Raw genomic sequence first — 20,267 nt, 5'->3', positions numbered from 1 at the left:
GGTCTGGTCAGCATGTAAGTTTGTAGTCACCATCACATGCTGACCACATGCTCAAGTGTCTGACCACACTTCAGTCGGTAATAATGCACTGTAAAGTTTGTTGCCTACCTCCATATTAAGTCCAAAGAAGAAAAAGAAGCCCGTAGGGAGGAGAGTTGATGAGAAACTATTTAGGTTTACAGTTTTATCTGTGGATTAATTGTCGGTGTAGAGGACCTTGTGCCTTTCAAGTAAAATAACCCCGTGTTTATATCCCAGGATAAATTAGCTAACAGCAGCAAGCTAGCTAGCTAAATTTCCATAAATGTGTAATAATTTTCGACCTGCCCACAAATTCATATAATTGGTTCAGAGTATGTTCTGATATTTCAACCTGTGTGTGCCCATCGCTTCTAGTGTGGATGAACAAAATCAACGTGCTCGTGTCCGGTTTGGTCAGCATGTTATAGTGCAATTAACGTACGGTTAAGTGTTGCGTTGTGGCTTTGCCAGCATGCATCTAAAAACATTTTTTGAGTTTGCCCCACCAAGATTTACATGCTAAAATCACCACTGGGTATTGACTCATGTTGTGGTACTCCGAGTTAACAGATAGCAAAAATATAATGAGCATAACATTGTAGGTGGCATACATATCCAACAACAGGCTAACTAGTAATACATTTAAAAAAATGTCAGCCAGCGCAACGTGATGCCATAAAATGAACAAGTTTTGTTTTGGGCCAAGTGGCAAGCTGTCCACACCCACATACACTTGAAATTAGCCACTTGCTACATACCTTACACATTTTTGCAGTTCAGATGTACATCTTCACTGTAGGTCAAAGATTCTGGGTTGTCGAATGGCATGTGAACTATGAAAAAAATATTTTATTTCTCGAATGTGTTTATAGCGGCTAAGAAACGGAAAAAACTTATGCGCTTTCTTTCCTTTTCAGCAGCTCTTACCCCAGTTTCACTACGGGACTTATAGCAAAGAGTTAAAGCTAGCAAATATATTTATAACTAACCCTTCTGTCTGTAGTTGTATTATTTTCCTTGTCTGGGGAGCATTCAAGAACCGAATGCTGCTGTGAATAGATAGTATGTGTTTCTCCAATGAGCCAGACAACATAGATATTGACGTCAGAAATGACAGCTCACAAAAGATAAAGGCTAAAATATGTTTTATTCAACCTTAGTTTGTCTAGTTACACAGCACAGCAATATGTAACACAGTTAATAGGCTACACATCAGCCAATGTATGATCCTTTTACAATCCCAGAAACCATTGCAAACCCACTCATTCTAAATACTTGTACAGTGAAGTTGTAAATGGTAAACAAGGGAGAGATTGACATTACATGGTATTGCACTGAACAAGTTACAACAGAGGGGAAACTAGCAAAAATGCACAAGCATTAATTCTAGAGCATCAGCAGTGGTCACATTCAGGGGAACATAACGGACACCAAAAAGCATTACTGAACTAATTTAGACTCAGTTATTGTAAAGAGATAGATGCCAGAATTTACCTCTGCCTAAAACACAACAATTAAATAAAATATTCTAAAAGACTACTATACTGAACAAAAATAAAAGCAACATGTAGTGTTGGTCCCATCTTTCATGAGCTGAAATACAAGATCCCAGAAATGTTCCATAAAAAGCTTATTTCTCTAATTGAGTGCACACATTTGTTTACATGCCTGTTAGTGAGCAATTCTCTCTGCCATGATAATCCAGCCACCTGATAGGTGTGGCATATCAAGAAGCTGATTAAACAGAATGATCATTACACAGGTGCACCTTGTGCTGGGGACAATAAACACCCACAATTTTTTTTTTTGTTTTGTCAAACAACACAATGCTGCAGATGTCTAAAGTGTTGAGCAAGTGTGCAATTGGCATGCTGACTGCTACCCAGTGGGTGGGCCTGGCTCCCAAGTGGGTGTGCCTATGCCCTCCCACTTGGTCATAGGACCACCTATTCCCAAGTGGGTGTGCCCATGCCCAGTCATGTGAAATCCATAGATTAGGGCCTAATTTATTTATTTCAATAGAATGATTTCCTTACATGAACTGTAACTCAGTCAAATTGTTAATTGTTGCATGTTTTGTTTATATTTTTGTTCAGTCTAGCTAAAATGTAAAAACCTATAGTAAAATCACAACAAAAGATCAGTACTACCTTGAAACTATAACTTAATCGGAGCTGGTTTTTGTTTTGGTAAAGAAGAATGGGGTGAGGTATGAATGAATACTGCCTCTTCTATTTCAAGGTGTCAACAGGTCTTCCAGTGCACTGTTCTGACTACACAATTATGGGGGCAGGGTGAGTAGCATTGCAGTTTGGTCAGTTTGTAAGTGTGTGTGTGTACATGTTTGGGGGAGTGTGTTGGGTTTGTTTTTTGTGCCAGGAAAAGATTGGCATCAACTATTATTCCAGTCATGTGTGTGTGTGTGTGTGTGTGTGTGTGTGTGTATATGCATGTTGAAATAAATGTGTGTGTGTGTGTTCTCGCCTAGTTCACAATGGCAGACGAGCACATCTTGTTGATCCCACAGAGCCTGGATCCCCTGTACAGGTAGTAGTAACCCTGGAAGGAAGGAACAGGCAACAAGACATGAACACAAAAATACACGTCAAAACTTCTATTTGCACAATATGTTCCAAGAGTTCAGGCTTGACTTCACTCAGAAAAAAAGGGTTCCAAAAGGGTTCGGCGGCTGTCCCCACAGAAGCTATTTTAGATCCAAGTAAAATTATTTGGGGTTCCACGTAGAACCCTCTGTGGAAAGGAGCAGGTAATGGCGCCGGAAGAGATGGCTGCCGGTTTACGGTCCCCGAACTAATTGTGCTAGTGTCTGTTTTTTTGCGTTATTTGTAACTTATTTTGTACATAATGTTTCTGCCACCGTCTCCTATGACCGAAAAGAGCTTCTAGATATTATCAGGACAGTGATTACTCACCCCGTACTAGAATATTTTTTTCTTTAACCAGTCAGACGCAAAGGATTTACTTCAGACAAGGCCCTAATCCCTGTCATTGGCATGAAAAGGAGACGGAGATATCAGGGACGTAGGTCTGGGTGCCTTGTAAGGAACCAACGATGAGTGGGTAATCTGCCTCTACCATCAGTCTTATTAGCCAACATAAAATCATTGGATAACAAAATAGATGCGCTACAAGCATGTACAGTGAGGGAAAAAAGTATTTGATCCCCTGCTGATTTGTACGTTTGCCCACTGACAAAGAAATGATCCGTCTATAATTTTAATGGTAGGTTTATTTGAACAGTGAGAGACAGAATAACAACAAAAAAATCTAGAAAAAACGTATGACTAAAATGTTATAAATTGATTTGCATTTTAATGAGGGAAATAAGTATTTGACCCCCTCTCAATCAGAAAGATTTCTGACTCCCAGGTGTCTTTTATACAGGTAACGAGCTGAGATTAGGAGCACACTCCTAAAGGGAGTGCTCTTAATCTCAGTTTGTTACCTGTATAAAAGACCTGTCCACAGAAGCAATCACTCAGATTCCAAACTCTCCACCATGGCCAAGACCAAAGAGGTCTCCAAGGATGTCAGGGACAAGATTTTAGACCTACACAAGGCTGGAATGGGCTACAAGACCATCGCCAAGCAGCTTGGTGAGAAGGTGACAACAGTTGGTGCGATTATTCGCAAATGGAAGAAACACAAAAGAACTGTCAATCTCCCTCGGCCTGGGGCTCCATGCAAGATCTCACCTCGTGGAGTTGCAATGATCATGAGAACGGTGAGGAATCAGCCCAGAACTACACGGGAGGATCTTGTCAATGATCTCAAGGCAGCTGGGACCATAGTCACCAAGAAAACAATTGGTAACATACTAGGCCGTGAAGGACTGAAATCCTGCAGCGCCCGCAAGGTCCCCCTGCTCAAGAAAGCACATATACATGCCCGTCTGAAGTTTGCCAATGAACATCTGAATGATTCAGAGGACAACTGGGTGAAAGTGTTGTGGTCAGATGAGACCAAAATGGAGCTCTTTGGCATCCACTCAACTCGCCGTGTTTGGAGGAGGAATGCTGCCTATGACCCCAAGAACACCATCACCACCGTCAAACATGGAGGTGAAAACATTATGCTTTGAGGGTGTTTTTCTGCTAAGGGGACAGGACAACTTCACCGCATCAAAGGGACGATGGGCGGGGCCATGTACCGTCAAATCTTGGGTGAGAACCTCCTTCCCTCAGCCAGGGCATTGAAAATGGGTCATGGATGGGTATTCCAGCATGACAATGACCCAAAACACACGGCCAAGGCAACAAAGGAGTGGCTAAAGAAGAAGCACATTAATGTCCTGGAGTGGCTTAGCAGACTCCAGACCTTAATCCAATAGAAAATCTGTGGAGAGAGCTGAAGGTTCGAGTTGCCAAACGTCAGCCTCGAAACCTTAATGACTTGGAGAAGATCTGCAAAGAGGAGTGGGACAAAATCCCTCCTGAGATGTGGGCAAACCTGGTGACCAACTACAAGAAACATCTGACCTTGTGATTGCCAACAAGGGTTTTGCCACCAAGTACTAAGTCATGTTTTGCAGAGGAGTCAAATACTTATTTTTCTCATTAAAATGAAAATCAATTTATAACATTTTTGACATGCGTTTTTCTGGATTTTGTTGTTGTTATTCTGTCTCTCACTGTTCAAATAAACCTACCATCAAAATTATAGACTGATCATTTCTTTGTCAGTGGGCAAACGTACAAAATCAGCAGGGGTTCAAATACTTTTTTCACTCACTGTATATCCTACCAACGGGACATAAAACAATGTAATATCTTATGTTTCACCAAGTTGTGGCTGAACGACGACATGAATAACATACCGCTGGCGGGTTTAACGCTTCTTCGGCAGGATAGAACAGCAGCCTCTGGTAAGACATGGGATGACGGTCTATGTATATTCGTAAACAACAGCTGGTGCACGAAATCTAAGGACGTCTCAAGGTTCATGATAAGTTATACTCTACACCATTTACCAAGAGAGTTTTCATCTATATTCTTCCTATCTGTCTATTTACCACCACAAACCGATGCTGGCACTAAGACCGCACTCAATGAGCTGTATATGGCCATAAACAAACAGGAAAACGCTCATCCAGAGGTGGCACACCTAGTGGCCGGGGACTTTAATGCAGGGAAACTTAAATCTGTTTTACATCATTTCTACCTGCATGTTAAATGTGCAACCAGAGGGCAACATTTTTTTTTTTTTAATTAAAAAATAAACTCTGGACCACCTTTACTCCACACACACAAAGCTTTCCCTCGCCCTCCATTTGGCAAATCAGACCATAATTCCATCCTCCCGATTCCTGCTTACAAGCAAAAACTAAAAACAGGAAGCACCAATGACTCAGTAAATAAATAAAAAAAGTGGTCAGATGAAGCAGATTTTTATTTTTTTATTTCACCTTTATTTAACCAGGTAGGCTAGTTGAGAAGAAGTTCTCATTTGCAACTGCGACCTGGCCAAGATAAAGCATAGCAGCGTGAACAGACAACACAGAGTTACACATGGAGTAAACAATTAACAAGTCAATAACACAGTAGAAAAAAAGGGGAGTCTATATACATTGTGTGCAAAAGGCATGAGGAGGTAGGCGAATAATTACAATTTTGCAGATTAACACTGGAGTGATAAATGATCAGATGGTCATGTGCAGGTAATATTAATATTGGTGTGCAAAAGAGCAGAAAAGTAATGCTAAACTACAGGACTGTTTTGCTAGCACAGACTGAAATAGGTTCCAGGATTCTTCCGATGGCATTCAGGAGGACACCACATCAGTCAATGGTTTCATCATTAAGTGCATCTACGACGTCGTCCCCACAGTGACTGTACGTACATACCCCAGCCAGGAGCCAAGGATTACAGGCAACATCCGCACTGAGCTGCTTTCAAGGAGCGGGACTCTAACATGGAAGCTTATAAGAAATCCAGCTATGCCCTCCGACGAACCATCAAACATCAAATACAGGACTAAGACTGAGTCGTACTACACTGGCGCCGACGCTCGTCGGATGTGGCAGGGCTTGCAAACTACTACAGACTACAAAGAGAAGCACAGCCGCGAGCTGCCCAGTGAAACAAGCCTACCAGACAAGCTAAATTACTTCTATGCTCACTTTGAGGCAAGTAACACTGAAACATGCATGAGAGCATCAGCTGTTCCGGACAACTGTGTGATCACGCTCTCCGTAGCCGATGTAAGTAAGATCTTTAAACGGGTCAACATTCACAAGGTCGCAGGGCCAGACGGATTACCAGGACGTGTACTCAGAGCATACGCTGACCAACTGGCAAGTGTCTTCACTGACATTTTCAACCTATCCCTGACGGAGTCTTTAATACCAACATGTTTCAAGCAGACCACCATAGTCACTGTGCCCAAGAACACCAAGGTAACCTGCCTAAAATGAATACCAACCCGTAGCAGTCATGTCTGTAGCTTTGAAAGGCTGGTCATGGCTCACATCAACACCATTATCCCAGAAACCCTAGACCCACTCCAATTTGCATACCGCCCCAACAGATCAACAGATGATGCAATCTCTATTGCGATATTGCAGAGCAGGCGAGAGCAAGGCTGCAGTGCATCTGGTGAAGGACATGCACACTCGACCATCCACTGAATGACCTGCTCCCTCCAAAAAGAGGTAACTGCACCACCAGGCTCCTGAGAAACAGCCAAGAACTGTCCTGTATTACTGCCTGTACGAACCACTGCTCTACCCACTGCTATCAGACTGTATAATAACTCTAGCTCTTAAATGGTTCTCCCAAAAAATATATATTTTTAAAACCATTTTAATATTTAAAATTTCCATCATGAAAAATATCCTGTAATGTTTACAATTGTTCAGTATTCTATTTGTCACGTATTATGCGTTATGTATTTTAAAAGAGTGTTTTGCAGTTATTAATAATGTACATTTTGCATTTCTTCAGTTTAATCTGTGAGCAAGAGAAAAAAAACTCCACATTGCCCTTTCTGGACAAAAGGAACACCTATGTGAGAATGCTATTCATTGACTACAGCTCAGCGTTTAACACCATAGTGCCCTCAAAGCTCATCACTAAGCTAAGGACCCTGGGACTAAACACCCCCCTCTGCAACTGGATCCTGGACTTCCTGATGGGCCACCCCTAGGTGATAAGGGTAGGTAACAACACATCCGCCACACTGATCCCCAACACGGGGGCCCCTCAGGGGTGCATGCTCAGTCCCCTCCTGTACTCTCTGTTCACTCAGGACTGCATGGCCAAGCACGACTTCAACACCATCATTTAGTTTGCCGAAGACACAACAATGGTAGGCCTGATCACCGACAATGATGAGACAGCCTATAGGGAGGAGATCAGAGACCTGGCCGTGTTGTTCCAGGACAACAACCTCTCCCTCAATGTGATCAAGACAAAGGAGATGATTGTGGACTACAGGAAGAGGAGGACCGAGCACGCCCCCATTCTCATTGACAGGGCTGTAGTGAAGCAGGTTGAGAGCTTCAAATTCCTTGGTGTACACATCAGCAAACTAACATGGTCCAAACTAGAGGTCGACCGATTAATCGGAATGGACGATTATTTAGGGCTGATGTCAAGTTTTCATAACAATCGGAAATTAGTATTTTTGGGCGACAATTTTTTTTTACACCTTTATTTAAATCTTTATTTAACTAGGCAAGTCAGTTAAGAACACATTCTTATTTTCGGCCTAGGAACGTTGGGTTAACTGGCTCGTTCAGGGGCAGAAAGACAGATTTTCACCTTGTCAGCTCGGGGGATCCAATCTTGCAACCTTTGACAAACAGTTAACTAGTCCAACGCAATAACGACCTGCTTCTCTCTCGTTGCACTCCACAAGGAGACTGCCTGTTACGCAAATGCAGTAAGCCAAGGTAAGTTGCTAGCTAGCATTAAACTTATCTTATAAAAAACAATCAATCATAATCACTAGTTAACTACACATGGTTGATGATATTACTAGATATTATCTAGCGTGTCCTGTTTTGTATATAATCTGACTGAGGATACAAGCATACAAGTATCTAAGTATCTGACTGAGCGGTGGTAGGTAAACATTCATTCAAACAACACTTTAGTGCGTTTTACCAGCTGCTCTTCGTTGTGCGTCAAGCATTGCGCTGTTTATGACTTCAAACCTATCAACTCCCGAGATGAGGCTGGCTAGTTAGCGTTTCAAACTTCACTCGCTCTGAGCCTTGGGTTGGTTGTTTCCCTTGCTCTGCATGGGTAACGCTGCTTCGATGTGGTGGCTGTGGTCGTTGTGTTGCTGGTTCGAGCCCAGGGAGGAGCGAGGAGAGGGACGGAAGCTATACTGTTACACTGGCAATATTAAAGTGCCTATAAGAACATCTAATAGTCAAAGGTTAATGAAATACAAATGGTATAGAGGGAAATAGTCCTATAATAACTACAACCTAAAACTTCTTACCTGGGAATATTGAAGACTCATGTTAAAAGGAACCACCAGCTTTCATATGTTCTCATGTTCTGAGCAAGGAACTGAAACGTTAGCTTTCTAACATAGCACATATTGCACTTTTACGTTCTTCTCCAACATTGTTTTTGCATTATTTAAACCAAATTGAACATGTTTCATTATCTACTTGAGGCTAAACTGATTTTGATGTATTATATTAAGTTAAAATAAGTGTTTTTTCAGTATTGTTGTAATTGTCATTATTACAAAAAAAATTAAAAAAATCCGCCGATTAATCGGTATCGGCTTTTTTGGTCTTCCAATAAATCGGTATCAGCATTAAAATCATAATCGGTCGACCTCTAGTCCAAACACACCAAGAGTGTCGTGAAGAGGGCACGACAAAACCTATTCCTCCTCAGGATACTGAAAAGATTTGGTATGGGTCCTGAGATCCTCAAAAAGTTCTACAGCTGCACCATTGAGAGCATCCTGACTTGTTGCATCAATGCCTGGTATGGAAACTGCTCAGCCTCCGAACCGCAAGGCACTACAGAGGGTAGTGCATATGGTCCAGTACATCACTTGGGCCAAGCTGCCAACCAGGACCTCTATACCAGGCGGTGTCAGAAGAAAGCCCTACAAATTGTCAAAAAGACTTCAGCCACCCTAGTCATAGATTGTTCTCTCTGCTACCGCACGGCAAGCGGTACCGGAACGCCAAGTCTAGGTCCAAAAGACTTCTTAACATCTTCTACCCCCAAGCCATAAGACTCCTGAACAGCTTTTCAAATGGCTACCCAGACTATTTGTATTGCCCCCCCCCCCCTTTTACGCTGCTGCTACTCTCTGTTTATCATCTTTGCATAGTCACTTTAACTCTACCTACATGTACATATTACCTCAACTCACCGGTGCCCCAGCACATTGACTCTGTACCGGTACCACCTGCATTGTTATTTTACTGCTGCTCTTTAATTATTTGTTACTTTTATTTTTTACACTTATTTCTCTTTAACTGCAATGTTGGTTAAGGGCTTGTAAGTAGGCATTTCACTGCCTGTTGTTTTCGGCGCATGTGACAAATAACATTTGCTTTGAAATGGAACCCAAAATGGTTCTATTTGGAACCAAAAGGATTCTACCTGGAACCAAAAGGGGGTTTACCTAGAACCAATGGGTTCTCCTATGGGGACAGCCGAAAGAACCCTTTTTGGTTCTTGATAGCACCTTTTTTCTAAGAGTAGGTTTTATGCATGCATTGTAAACAAATACACTGTTTGCAAATCCCCACATAACTCCTTGTCATAGAGATTCACTGTGACAGCTTCCTCTTACCTGTTCTCCATAGTCCTCTCCCCAGCTGTTCTTGATGGCCCAGAAAGGCTTGCCTTGACCTGTACACAGAAACAACCAGACACACATGACTCACACATTCTGACTCATCAGTGTTGTTATTACGCTAGGCTAATGTAAGGTAAATAAGTAGTCAGTCTCACGTTCTCCGTAGCCCACGAGCAGCACTGCATGGTCAATCATCCAGGGGTTGCAGAATATCTTCAGAGGGTGGGACACGCCCTTCCTGTAGAACTGAGGAGAAACAAGGAGAGAAAAGCAGGTGGGATTAGATAGATAGATACTACTAGTCACTTCATTGTTCAGTTGTGTTTTAGTGATGCTAATTTAAGTATCAATAAGGAGCATACAGCAGTGAGGCCTGTTACCTGCATTGCGAATGCGTTCAGGGCCACAGATACTGGTCCGTTCTCAGCCAGCCAAGCAGCGATTTCTAAACATAAAAAGGGAAGGAAACCAAGATTAACACATGAAGCCAACCCTCTTCCATCTGTACCGCATTGTTCAATCTTCATCCAAACCTTCAACCTATCATCTGTACCGCATCGTTCAATCTTCATCCAAACCTTCAACCTATCATCTGTACCGCATCGTTCAATCTTCATCCAAACCTTCAACCTATCATCTGTACCACATTGTTCAACCTATCATCTGTACCACATTGTTCAGTCTTCATCCAAACCTTCAACCTATCATCTGTACCACATTGTTCAGTCTTCATCCAAACCTTCAACCTATCATCTGTACCACATTGTTCAACCTAACATCTGTACCACATTATTCAACCTATCATCTGTACCACATTGTTCAACCTATCATCTGTACCACATTATTCAACCTATCATCTGTACCACATTGTTCAGTCTTCATCCAAACCTTCAACCTATCATCTGTACCACATTGTTCAGTCTTCATCCAAACCTTCAACCTATCATCTGTACCGCATTGTTCAACCTATCATCTGTACCACATTATTCAACCTATCATCTGTACCACATTGTTCAACCTATCATCTGTACCACATTATTCAACCTATCATCTGTACCACATTATTCAACCTATCATCTGTACCACATTGTTCAGTCTTCATCCAAACCTTCAACCTATCATCTGTACCGCATTGTTCAATCTTCATCCAAACCTTCAACCTATCATCTGTACCACATTGTTCAGTCTTCATCCAAACCTTCAACCTATCATCTGTACCACATTGTTCAATCTTCATCCAAACCTTCAACCTATCATCTGTACCACATTGTTCAGTCTTCATCCAAACCTTCAACCTATCATCTGTACCACATTGTTCAATCTTCATCCAAACCTTCAACCTATCATCTGTACCACATTGTTCAATCTTCATCCAAACCTTCAACCTATCATCTGTGTCTTTCTCTCGGTGTACCCTACCCACTCGGCTCTCTCTCACACTACTTTTTTCAAAGTGTTGTTCTCCTTCCACTCACCGTTCTCGTCCTTGGACAGCTCCACGGAGCTGTTGATGTAGGCGGTGACTTTGTCTGTGGTGAAGTCACAGCTCTGCTTCTTGCCGGTGTAGCTGTAGTCAGTCTCTGTCTCCAGACCACCCAGCTTCTCGATAGCTTCATATGCATTTGATGGAAGCCCGCCCCCACAGGCCTGGTCCACAGTATCACAGTCCACCAGCTCTGTGGGTGACAGGACATTGAACCAATCAATTCAAGGCTCTTATGGAGAAAAGGGAAACAGTACTGTTGTACAGGTAAGTGTATGATACCTACAAATGCTTGTGCTTACCTTGCTCAGAGAGAGACACTAGTTTACCCGTTTTCACAAACCACTGGCCCTCAATGTTTCCTGTCACTGAGAATGCCCAGCAAGAACCACACATGCCCTGCAATACAAACCACACAATCAGTCATAAACACACAGGCCTTACCTACCTCCACATTTTCCATGAATTGTGTCATATCTACAGTATGAATGAAAGTATGACTTTTGCATACCTATAAATGTTTAGTGAACCATCAAAGCAGAGTCATGAATACTTTATGAATGCTATATAAAGCCTTAAGTTTATTTGCCCGATCAGAAATACAAATCATACATACAGTGGGGCAAAAAAGTATTTAGTCAGCAACCAATTGTGCAAGTTCTCCCACTTAAAAAGATGAGAGAGGCCTGTAATTTTCATCATAGGTACACTTCAACTATGACAGACAAAATGAGAGAAAAAAAAAATCCAGAAAATCACATTGTAGGATTTTTAATGAATTTATTTGCAAATTATGGTGGAAAATAAGTATTTGGTCACCTACAAACAAGCAAGATTTCTGGCTCTCACAGACCTGTAACTTCTTCTTTAAGAGGCTCCTCTGTCCTCCACTCGTTACCTGTATTAATGGCACCTGTTTGAACTTGTTATCAGTATAAAAGACACCTGTCCACAACCTCAAACAGTCACACTCCAAACTCCACTATGGCCGAGACCAAAGAGCTGTCAAAGGACACCAGAAACAAAATTGTAGACCTGCACCAGGCTGGGAAGACTGAATCTGCAAAAGGTAAGCAGCTTCTGTCTGAAGTTTGCTAGAGAGCATTTGGATGATCCAGAAGAAGATTGGGAGAATGTCATATGGTCAGATGAAACCAAAATATAACTTTTTGGTAAAAACTCAACTCGTCGTGTTTGGAGGACAAAGAATGCTGAGTTGCATCCAAAGAACACCATACTGTGGAGCATGGGGGTGGAAACATCATGCTTTGGGGCTGTTTTTCTGCAAAGGGACCAGGACGAATGATCCGTGTAAAGGAAAGAATGAATGGGGCCATGCATCGTGAGATTTTGAGTGAAAACCTCCTTCCATCAGCAAGGGCATTGAAGATGAAACGTGGCTGGGTCTTTCAGCATGACAATGATCCCAAACACACCGCCCGGGCAACGAAGGAGTGGCTTCGTAAGAAGCATTTCAAGGTCCAGGAGTGGCCTAGCCAGTCTCCAGATCTCAACCCCATAGAAAATCTTTGGAGGGAGTTGAAAGTCTGTGTTGCCCAGCAACAGCCCCAAAACATCACTGCTCTAGAGAAGATCTGCATGGAGGAATGGGCCAAAACACCAGCAACAGTGTGTGAAAACCTTACAGAAAACGTTTGACCTCTGTCATTGCCAACAAAGGGTATATAACAAAGTATTGAGATAAACTTTTGTTATTGACCAAATACTTATTTTCCACCATAATTTGCAAATAAATTCATTAAAAATCCTACAATGTGATTTTCTGGATTTTTTTTCCTCATTTTGTCTGTCATAGTTTAAGTGCACATATGATGAAAATTACAGGCCTCTCTCATCTTTTTAAGTGGGAGAACTTGCACAATTGGTGGCTGACTAAATACTTTTTTGCCCCACTGTAAACATTTACAGTCGAACCTGTAGTCATCTCCAGTCTGTAAGACAATCTCTAAACCCGGTCCTACCTGGTTCTTGACGGGGCTGACCGCTCCATGCTCTCTCCAGTCCCAGTTGGGCGGGGCAGGGCCACGGGGCATAGCTGCAGGCTTCATGGACTGCTGGAGGTTCTGCTGGCTCAGCAGGGGGTTCAGGTACAGAGTCCTAAACTCCTCCTCTGGAGGGAGAGAAAAAGAGGGTAGAGGGAGGAGAGGAAGAAGAGATAAGGATTATTCACAGTGTACAGCTGAGGAGTTGTACTGTAGCTTTGTGGAACTAGCTTAGAGCTCTGCTACCCGACCAGAGCCCGACGGGCCCCGACAATATACATTGGGTTAGGGCCGGGTAGGGTCTGTTTTTTCATTAATAACTAGGGTACGGTCAGGACTCGGGTGTCATTAAATTGATCACTAACATTTTGAAGCTGAGCCATTTGCTCATGCTCTGCTGCAGTAGTCATATCCGACTAAGATCAAACATGGTGTCAGAGGTGTTTCAACCTCGTCAAATACAAGTCAGGAGACACTCAGAGTGCATGCAGAACAAGCTGCATGCAGGGAGTGAGTGACAGACAGAGAGGAGCAGCTAATGGATTTACTAACGGAGGAGGTTATTTCTGATTTGGGGTTTTGAGCCGGGGCTTAAATTTGGCAGAAGTAATCGGGCCATTGGTAGGGTGGGGCCTGAGCGCCACAGGCATGGGTAGGGCTCGGGATTCAAATCCATTCCTATGCAAGGCTCTAAATCAACTACGTAGAAGAGAAATTACTCAACAGATTAGCTCTCTTTACAAGGGAACATGTTTTAAACTGTCACAGAATCACACACAGGAAGTGCTGTTGCTCCAGAGAGGGCAGACGGTGAGCTCTCCAGCACGCTCAGTGGTTGTTCTGGAATTGCTTCAGGCTTGTTAATCTGCATTCTCACACATGCGCATGCACACACACACCTGTGAGGTCGCTGAACTTGGTGACCCCGTACTCGGCTGTGCCCTGGTCCAGAGACTGGAGCTTCTCGGCAGTCTTCAAGTTCTCATGGAAGACACGCAGCCGCCGGTCAGCCTCTGTAGCAGCAAAGGTCAGACAAAAATGTTATGTTTAGATGTTTTACCGTCTCATCTGTGGAGGTGGATGGATGGTATTGTGTAAAATGATGGATTGACATTTCTCTCTCACCCTCTTGGCTGCTGTAAGTCCTATTGTATCTGACCATGAACTCTTTGAACTGACCCAGAAGCTCGACAGAATCCACTGACTCCTGTCACAAAAGACAAGTTGATTATTCACAAGTAAATTAAATATTTACGCATACAGAATAAAAGAGAAACTCAAAAACACACAAACGCTATGTTTTCTATTACCTCAACTGGTTTGGTGGAGAGGGGCAGAAATTCAACTTTGTTGGTCTCAACTGGTTTGGGATCAACTGGAAACCAATGATCATGAAAAACAATTAGGATGTAGCTATGAGTATTTATACAAACAATCCCGAAACAAATAAATGCACAAAGGTAACTTTAGTTCCACAGTTGAACCAATGACACTAACCTGCTGGCTGGCACTTCTGTTTGAGAAGGGTGGACTTGCTCTCCCAGGGAATGTCCCAGACCTCAAACACACATACCTCTGTCTGACAGAGAACACATCAGCGGAGAGAACATGGTTAGTGAGATAACCTGTGTTTATTTTATTTAGCTACTGTGTTCATGACTTCTTTATATACAGTATATTAAAACGTAATGTATTGTTATGTGCACTTTAGGGAAATGCCTGTTTAAATGATTTGCGTCAAATGAAACGAGCTGTTTAAAAACAGAGGAATGGTACAGCACACAGGCCACATACAAAGGATATGTAGTGTGATGTTAACAATAATAACTAATTTCCTGTCAACAACAGTCCATTTCTGAACCTATACAGAAGTGAAGCACAGGAGTGAACACCACAAACACTTCGTTCCCTTGACCTTGGAGACCTTTCTGATTAAGTTTCTGCTAAGTCATGAAAACAAATACAGCAGGCGGAACAAAGAGGGAACGGTAGCGGTCTGCTTGTGCCCATAGCTGCAGTAACACTGTGTCAAATCCAAGTCATGAGAAGTTATTTATCTTGGTCACATGACTAGTGGAAGGGACAGCTGAACAGACGTTTATAATAACCTACAGTAGACCCTGATACACACACAATGGCCTTGATACTGGGCACTCTTCAGTGTTGCCAGTTTATTTTTAATGAGTGGTTTAGGTATTGCCAATGTTCACTATTGCAAAACATTGGGGTTTTATTTGAGTTGATGAGGAGGCCTCTGATATTAGTTTAGCTGTACTTTCTCTGCAACCCTCTCTCTCTCCAACAACCCACACCGTTATCATCCTAAAACAGAAAAACAAACAGACACAGGCCTCACCTTCAGGTTGTGTTCCTCTGGGTAGAAGTCACAGATCCTCAGTCTGGCAGCCTTTTTACACTGGGTGTTACTTAGTTCCACCGTGATGCTGTATCGAATACCCTTCACCTGCTACAAGGCAGGAAATACACAGTGAAGGTGGCCTCTTTGAAAAAAGAAACAACATCAACTCTGCGGTTTTTGTTTTGCCATCTAGCATACCATTTAGCTCTGACGTCACTTTCAAGACCTAATCCAGTAATTATGGCATTTATAGGCCTAGCTAAACGGGCTGATTATGCTGGAAATTACAGGTATCTTAGTTAGCTTGTCTGGCTGAGACAATAGTTTTGTTGAAACCAGTGTTGGGGAAGTTACTCTGAAAAGATAGTTTATCACGCTACCAATTACTTCGCACTGAAAGACGTTAAGCTAAACTAAAAAATTACCCTTAAGAAACATAGTTTACTGAACTAAAATTACCCTGGAAAAGTAGTTCATTACATCCAAACTACTTTGTGATAAATGATCATATGTAAATCTGAAATGTCAGACTACATACAAATTGCAAGAACAGATCACATGTTAACAGAATGTGTAACAGCCTATTAAACACAAACTGTTTCAAGTGATCATTTGGCAGATCTGATGCTGAAAAAGCAAGAAAATTCTTGCCTACTTCACCCATATTTTATTTTTGCAAAAAGAGTAGTGTGTAGTTCAAGTAGTTAGCTACATGGCAAAAAAGTAGTTAATTACTTAAAAAGCACTACCTTAACTACCACCAAACTACTGCAAAATGTAGTTTGATTAGTTGAGCCCCACGTTTATAAAATAACTTAATAAATAAAAATCCTTTTTGGCATTAATACGTGTCACATATCATTTTGCAAACAATGTAAAAAAAAATATATATCATTGAGTTAATAAAGCCGCATACAAACATGGAATCTTTTTTGTTTTCTTGAGTAAGGGAGCTCCAAAATGCAGGTGTTTCAGCCTAGCTCCGTGCTTTCTGTGGCGGTGGCGCAAGCCAGCAGAAAATACGGAATGTTGCGCCGTGATTGGCTCAGTGTTCAGTCACTCATGGGGACACTACGTCACCGCCAAGTTTAAGGGTAGAGGTCGGAAATTCAAGCCCCTTGGATGCTGCCATACATTAGAAGTGCCCATCCAAGAAGGCTCAAGGTCATTGGTCACAGATAAAAAAAATAAAATCACGTTATAGCTACAGTAGCTTTGATTGGACTGATCATGTCAACATCATACTTTCAAAATCTTAGCTAGCAGTCATCATCATGTATCAAGTCGACAATCCACTGGCAAATACTTTTTAATCCTTGTCATATGAAGATAAATAATAAAGAGAAATTATAGATAAAATGTATCGGTGCTCATCGGCCATAAATATTACACAACAAGTTTGAAATCAACAATGAGTGGTTTGGAAGGAATCACTGGCTAACTGCAAGCATTGCAACGCAATCATTAGCCTGCTGTTCAGTGGAGTAGCTGTGTTGTCCCAAGTCTAAGATTAAGGGTGTCTTTTCCTCAGTTTAAAATTATAAACATTCAACATTGGCCATGCTGTCACTGAACCATGCCATGCTCAAAACAACTTAACTCGGAACTGCAAAATCTAACTTTAGGGAGTTCAAGACAACTGGGAATTGGGAAAAACGAGTATGACTGGGAAAATATGTTTTGAACTTTCATCCAACTCCGAATTGTAAATCGGGAACTCTGGCCTCTTTCTAGAGCTACGACCTGAAGATCACTGACGTCATCATGATTCAACCCCCCCAGAGAATGCAGAGAATGCCAGACTAAATTTGCCCACAAAAGGACCAACACGCCACAACTAGGAGAGTCCAAAAATGTATTGTATGCTGCTGCATAAATTATGTAATATGCCAGAGAGATATGTATACTGTAGCTAAGAAAGTAATACTAAGTGTATGTTGTGTATTAAGCTGCTAGTAGCCCATGTGCCTCACCCTAATAATTTGGTCCATTTTTTCCTCTTAATTTTGTGTACTGTTCTGACTTGGTGGTGCACATGTAGCCTATAACCTGTTTTAGCGAAAAGTAATCATTGAATATTGTAAGACCTTTTATTGTCTGCTTATATGCCCCATTGATTTATCCTACGGTTCTGACTTGGTGTACAGGGAGAACACTAAGAACGGCCCATGTTCTGAATTCTGTCGCTGTACATTTCAAAAGTGCTGATCAAATATTTATATTGACTACGTCCGTCCTAGCTCGCTCATTAATGACTTAATTGAAATTACAAATTGCCTCTTATCTGCTTGTTATCCCCTTATGCCATAATTTGTACATCTCAATTATCTGTAGAAAGCACATTTGTTTAAGCAAGTCAACCATGTTTTTTTTAAAGTCAGTAAATGAGGCTGAATTAATTGTTTCGCTGCCAGACAAGACTGAGCTGATAGCCTGTTTGTGGGCACTGTTTGTCACCGTTATAGTACAATGAATGTATTGTTTAGTGTTGTGGCTTTGCTGGCATGCATCCCACATGTATTTATTTTTGCCATGCCAAGATTTACATGCCAAAATCGCCAGTGGATAGGAGTCATAGGACACTGGCATTATTCCTGTGGACATAAAATGTCATGTGGATATAGAGAGGCCTTACAGGCTATAGTCATTAGCAGTGGTGATTTTAGCATGTAAATCTTGGTGGGTGGAATGCATGCCAACAAAGCCACAAAAAATGTGGGGCTCCACCTGCCCTGAATGACGGGTCGCCACTGTTCATTAGGCAGTATGAATAGGCTTAGCTAACCATGTGGAAAACTTAAATGAAAGCATTGTTAAATGTTAAGAGTGCTTGGTTGGGCTGCAGTAGAACAATTTAGGCTGAGTTACACAGATGTCATGCAGTTCAGATGCACTAGCACAGGTTGGTGCGCTCTGACGTAGGCGGCGGTATTATCTAACGAAATCAAATCTGTGATGGCCTATTCGCCACATATTATGGCCTACAATCACAATGGACATAAACTTCATTGTAGGCTAATAACATGTAATTATTTACATAGCACAAGTTATGACATTACAATAAACAAATATTCATTTTCACAAGACTGTAGTCTACCTGTTTACTGGCAGAGAGGATCTTGCTAACTCTGCGAACGTGCATCGCATTGGACCCCATGTTATAGCGCTCTTCTGCAAACTTCAGTGCCTTCTTTAGACCTGGGTCGTTTTCCGACAAACGGACGGCAGACCCGGGTGCCCCCATCAAAGGGCCATCCAAATCGGCCAGAACCGAGCCCAAAACCGCTAGAATTAGGCAAAGAAGAACAGGGTGGCGAAATCCGACGTCCATGCTGACTCGTCTGTTTGTAGAGCAATAAAACTCCAACCGAGGGTGGACGGTGATATTATAAAATGGGATTTTTGTTTTCCTAGTTACCTATCAATGCCACAACAAATCAGAAGACCGCCCCAAATAGAAATGGTTACACAATGGTCACAATGGCCGTGTTCGAGAGGATCAAACCCGCAATGTATCATGGGTAAATTCTGACTGACTGACCGAGCTACAATAGTTAGTAGTCATTGACGGGTGATTTGTAGATCAGTCAGTCGGCAGTAGCCTGCAATCGTTTTGATGCTCTGAAACACGGCCATTGTTGTCTGAAACAACGACGGAACAATGGTGCGCGGAGCTACAGGGACTGGAAAAATGCATATACCACCCTCTGCATCCTACTGCTGCCTTGCTTCTGAAGCTAAATAGGGTTGGTTCTGGTCAGTCCCTGGATGGGAGACCAGATGCTGCTGGAAGTAGTGTTGGAGAGCCAGTAGGAAGCACCCTTTCCTCTGGTCTAAAAAAAATTCCCAATGCCCCAGGGCACTGTAGATTGCAGTCTTTCGGATGGGACGTTAAACGGGTGTCCTGACTCTCCGAGGTCACTAAAGATCCCATGGCATTTATTGTAAACGTATGCATGTTAATCCTGGTGTCCTGGCTAAATTCTCATTCTGGCCCTCAAACCATCACGGTCACCTAATAATCCCCAGTTTGCAATTGGCTCATTCATCCCCCCCCCTCTCCCCTGTAACTATTCCCCAGGTCGTTGCTGTAAATGAGAACGTGTTCTCAGTCAATTTACCTGGTAAACTAAGGGTTAAAAAAAAGAATAATAATACTAAGATATTAATACATATAATATTTGAATTAATATCCATTCCAGAGACAAGAAATGGTGTAATATCCTATTGTGAAGAGACTGGCTCAGACTTTGTGCCAAATTTTGAAATATTTCAACATCCAAAATATTACTCAACACCTCTGAAGTCTGTGATGAACTATTCCTTATGCAGATAAAGGAGAAATAACTTGTGCTGGTATGGGTGATACTGATATCAGTTTAGTGTTCTGTTTTGCCAGTTAACTGCCTGTATTCTTGTTTACTTCTTGTTTAATTATGGGTTATTTTGCAAATACAGGCCTTAGATTTTGAAGATAAAATATTAATTTAGATTATTTTTTTTTTCACATCCATTTAAGTAAAGATGTTTATATATATATATATATATATATACATATGCTTTAAATATATACAGTATGTCCTTGTCCTCTCCTTTGGT

At 41.9% G+C, this 20,267-nt stretch overlaps 1 protein-coding gene across 2 annotated transcripts; it reads right to left on the bottom strand.

Moving 5' to 3' along the window:
* Positions 1-1,149: 1,149 nt before the first annotated feature.
* LOC139391236 (cathepsin F-like) lies at positions 1,150-19,502 on the bottom strand. 2 transcript variants are annotated; one of them, XM_071138871.1, is made up of 13 exons: positions 18,766-19,502; positions 15,666-15,776; positions 14,807-14,888; positions 14,620-14,684; positions 14,435-14,516; positions 14,209-14,322; positions 13,289-13,437; positions 11,609-11,705; positions 11,299-11,499; positions 10,204-10,268; positions 9,979-10,069; positions 9,818-9,876; positions 1,150-2,580 (listed from the first exon to the last, which is right to left on the bottom strand). In XM_071138871.1, the coding sequence occupies exons 1-13, from the start codon at positions 18,997-18,999 to the stop codon at positions 2,506-2,508; spliced, it is 1,425 nt and encodes a 474-aa protein (XP_070994972.1). In that variant the 5' UTR covers positions 19,000-19,502; the 3' UTR covers positions 1,150-2,505. The 2 variants fall into 2 exon arrangements, with proteins under 2 accessions (XP_070994972.1, XP_070994973.1); XM_071138872.1 differs by having other exon boundaries at positions 14,435-14,513; positions 18,766-19,165.
* Positions 19,503-20,267: the final 765 nt, after the last annotated feature.

The sequence above is a fragment of the Oncorhynchus clarkii genome, chromosome 31 (genome assembly GCF_045791955.1).
Source record: "Oncorhynchus clarkii lewisi isolate Uvic-CL-2024 chromosome 31, UVic_Ocla_1.0, whole genome shotgun sequence".
NCBI lineage: Eukaryota > Metazoa > Chordata > Actinopteri > Salmoniformes > Salmonidae > Oncorhynchus > Oncorhynchus clarkii.
Note: the sequence above shows the minus strand (reverse complement) of the source record. Positions and strands in the feature narration are given on the sequence as shown.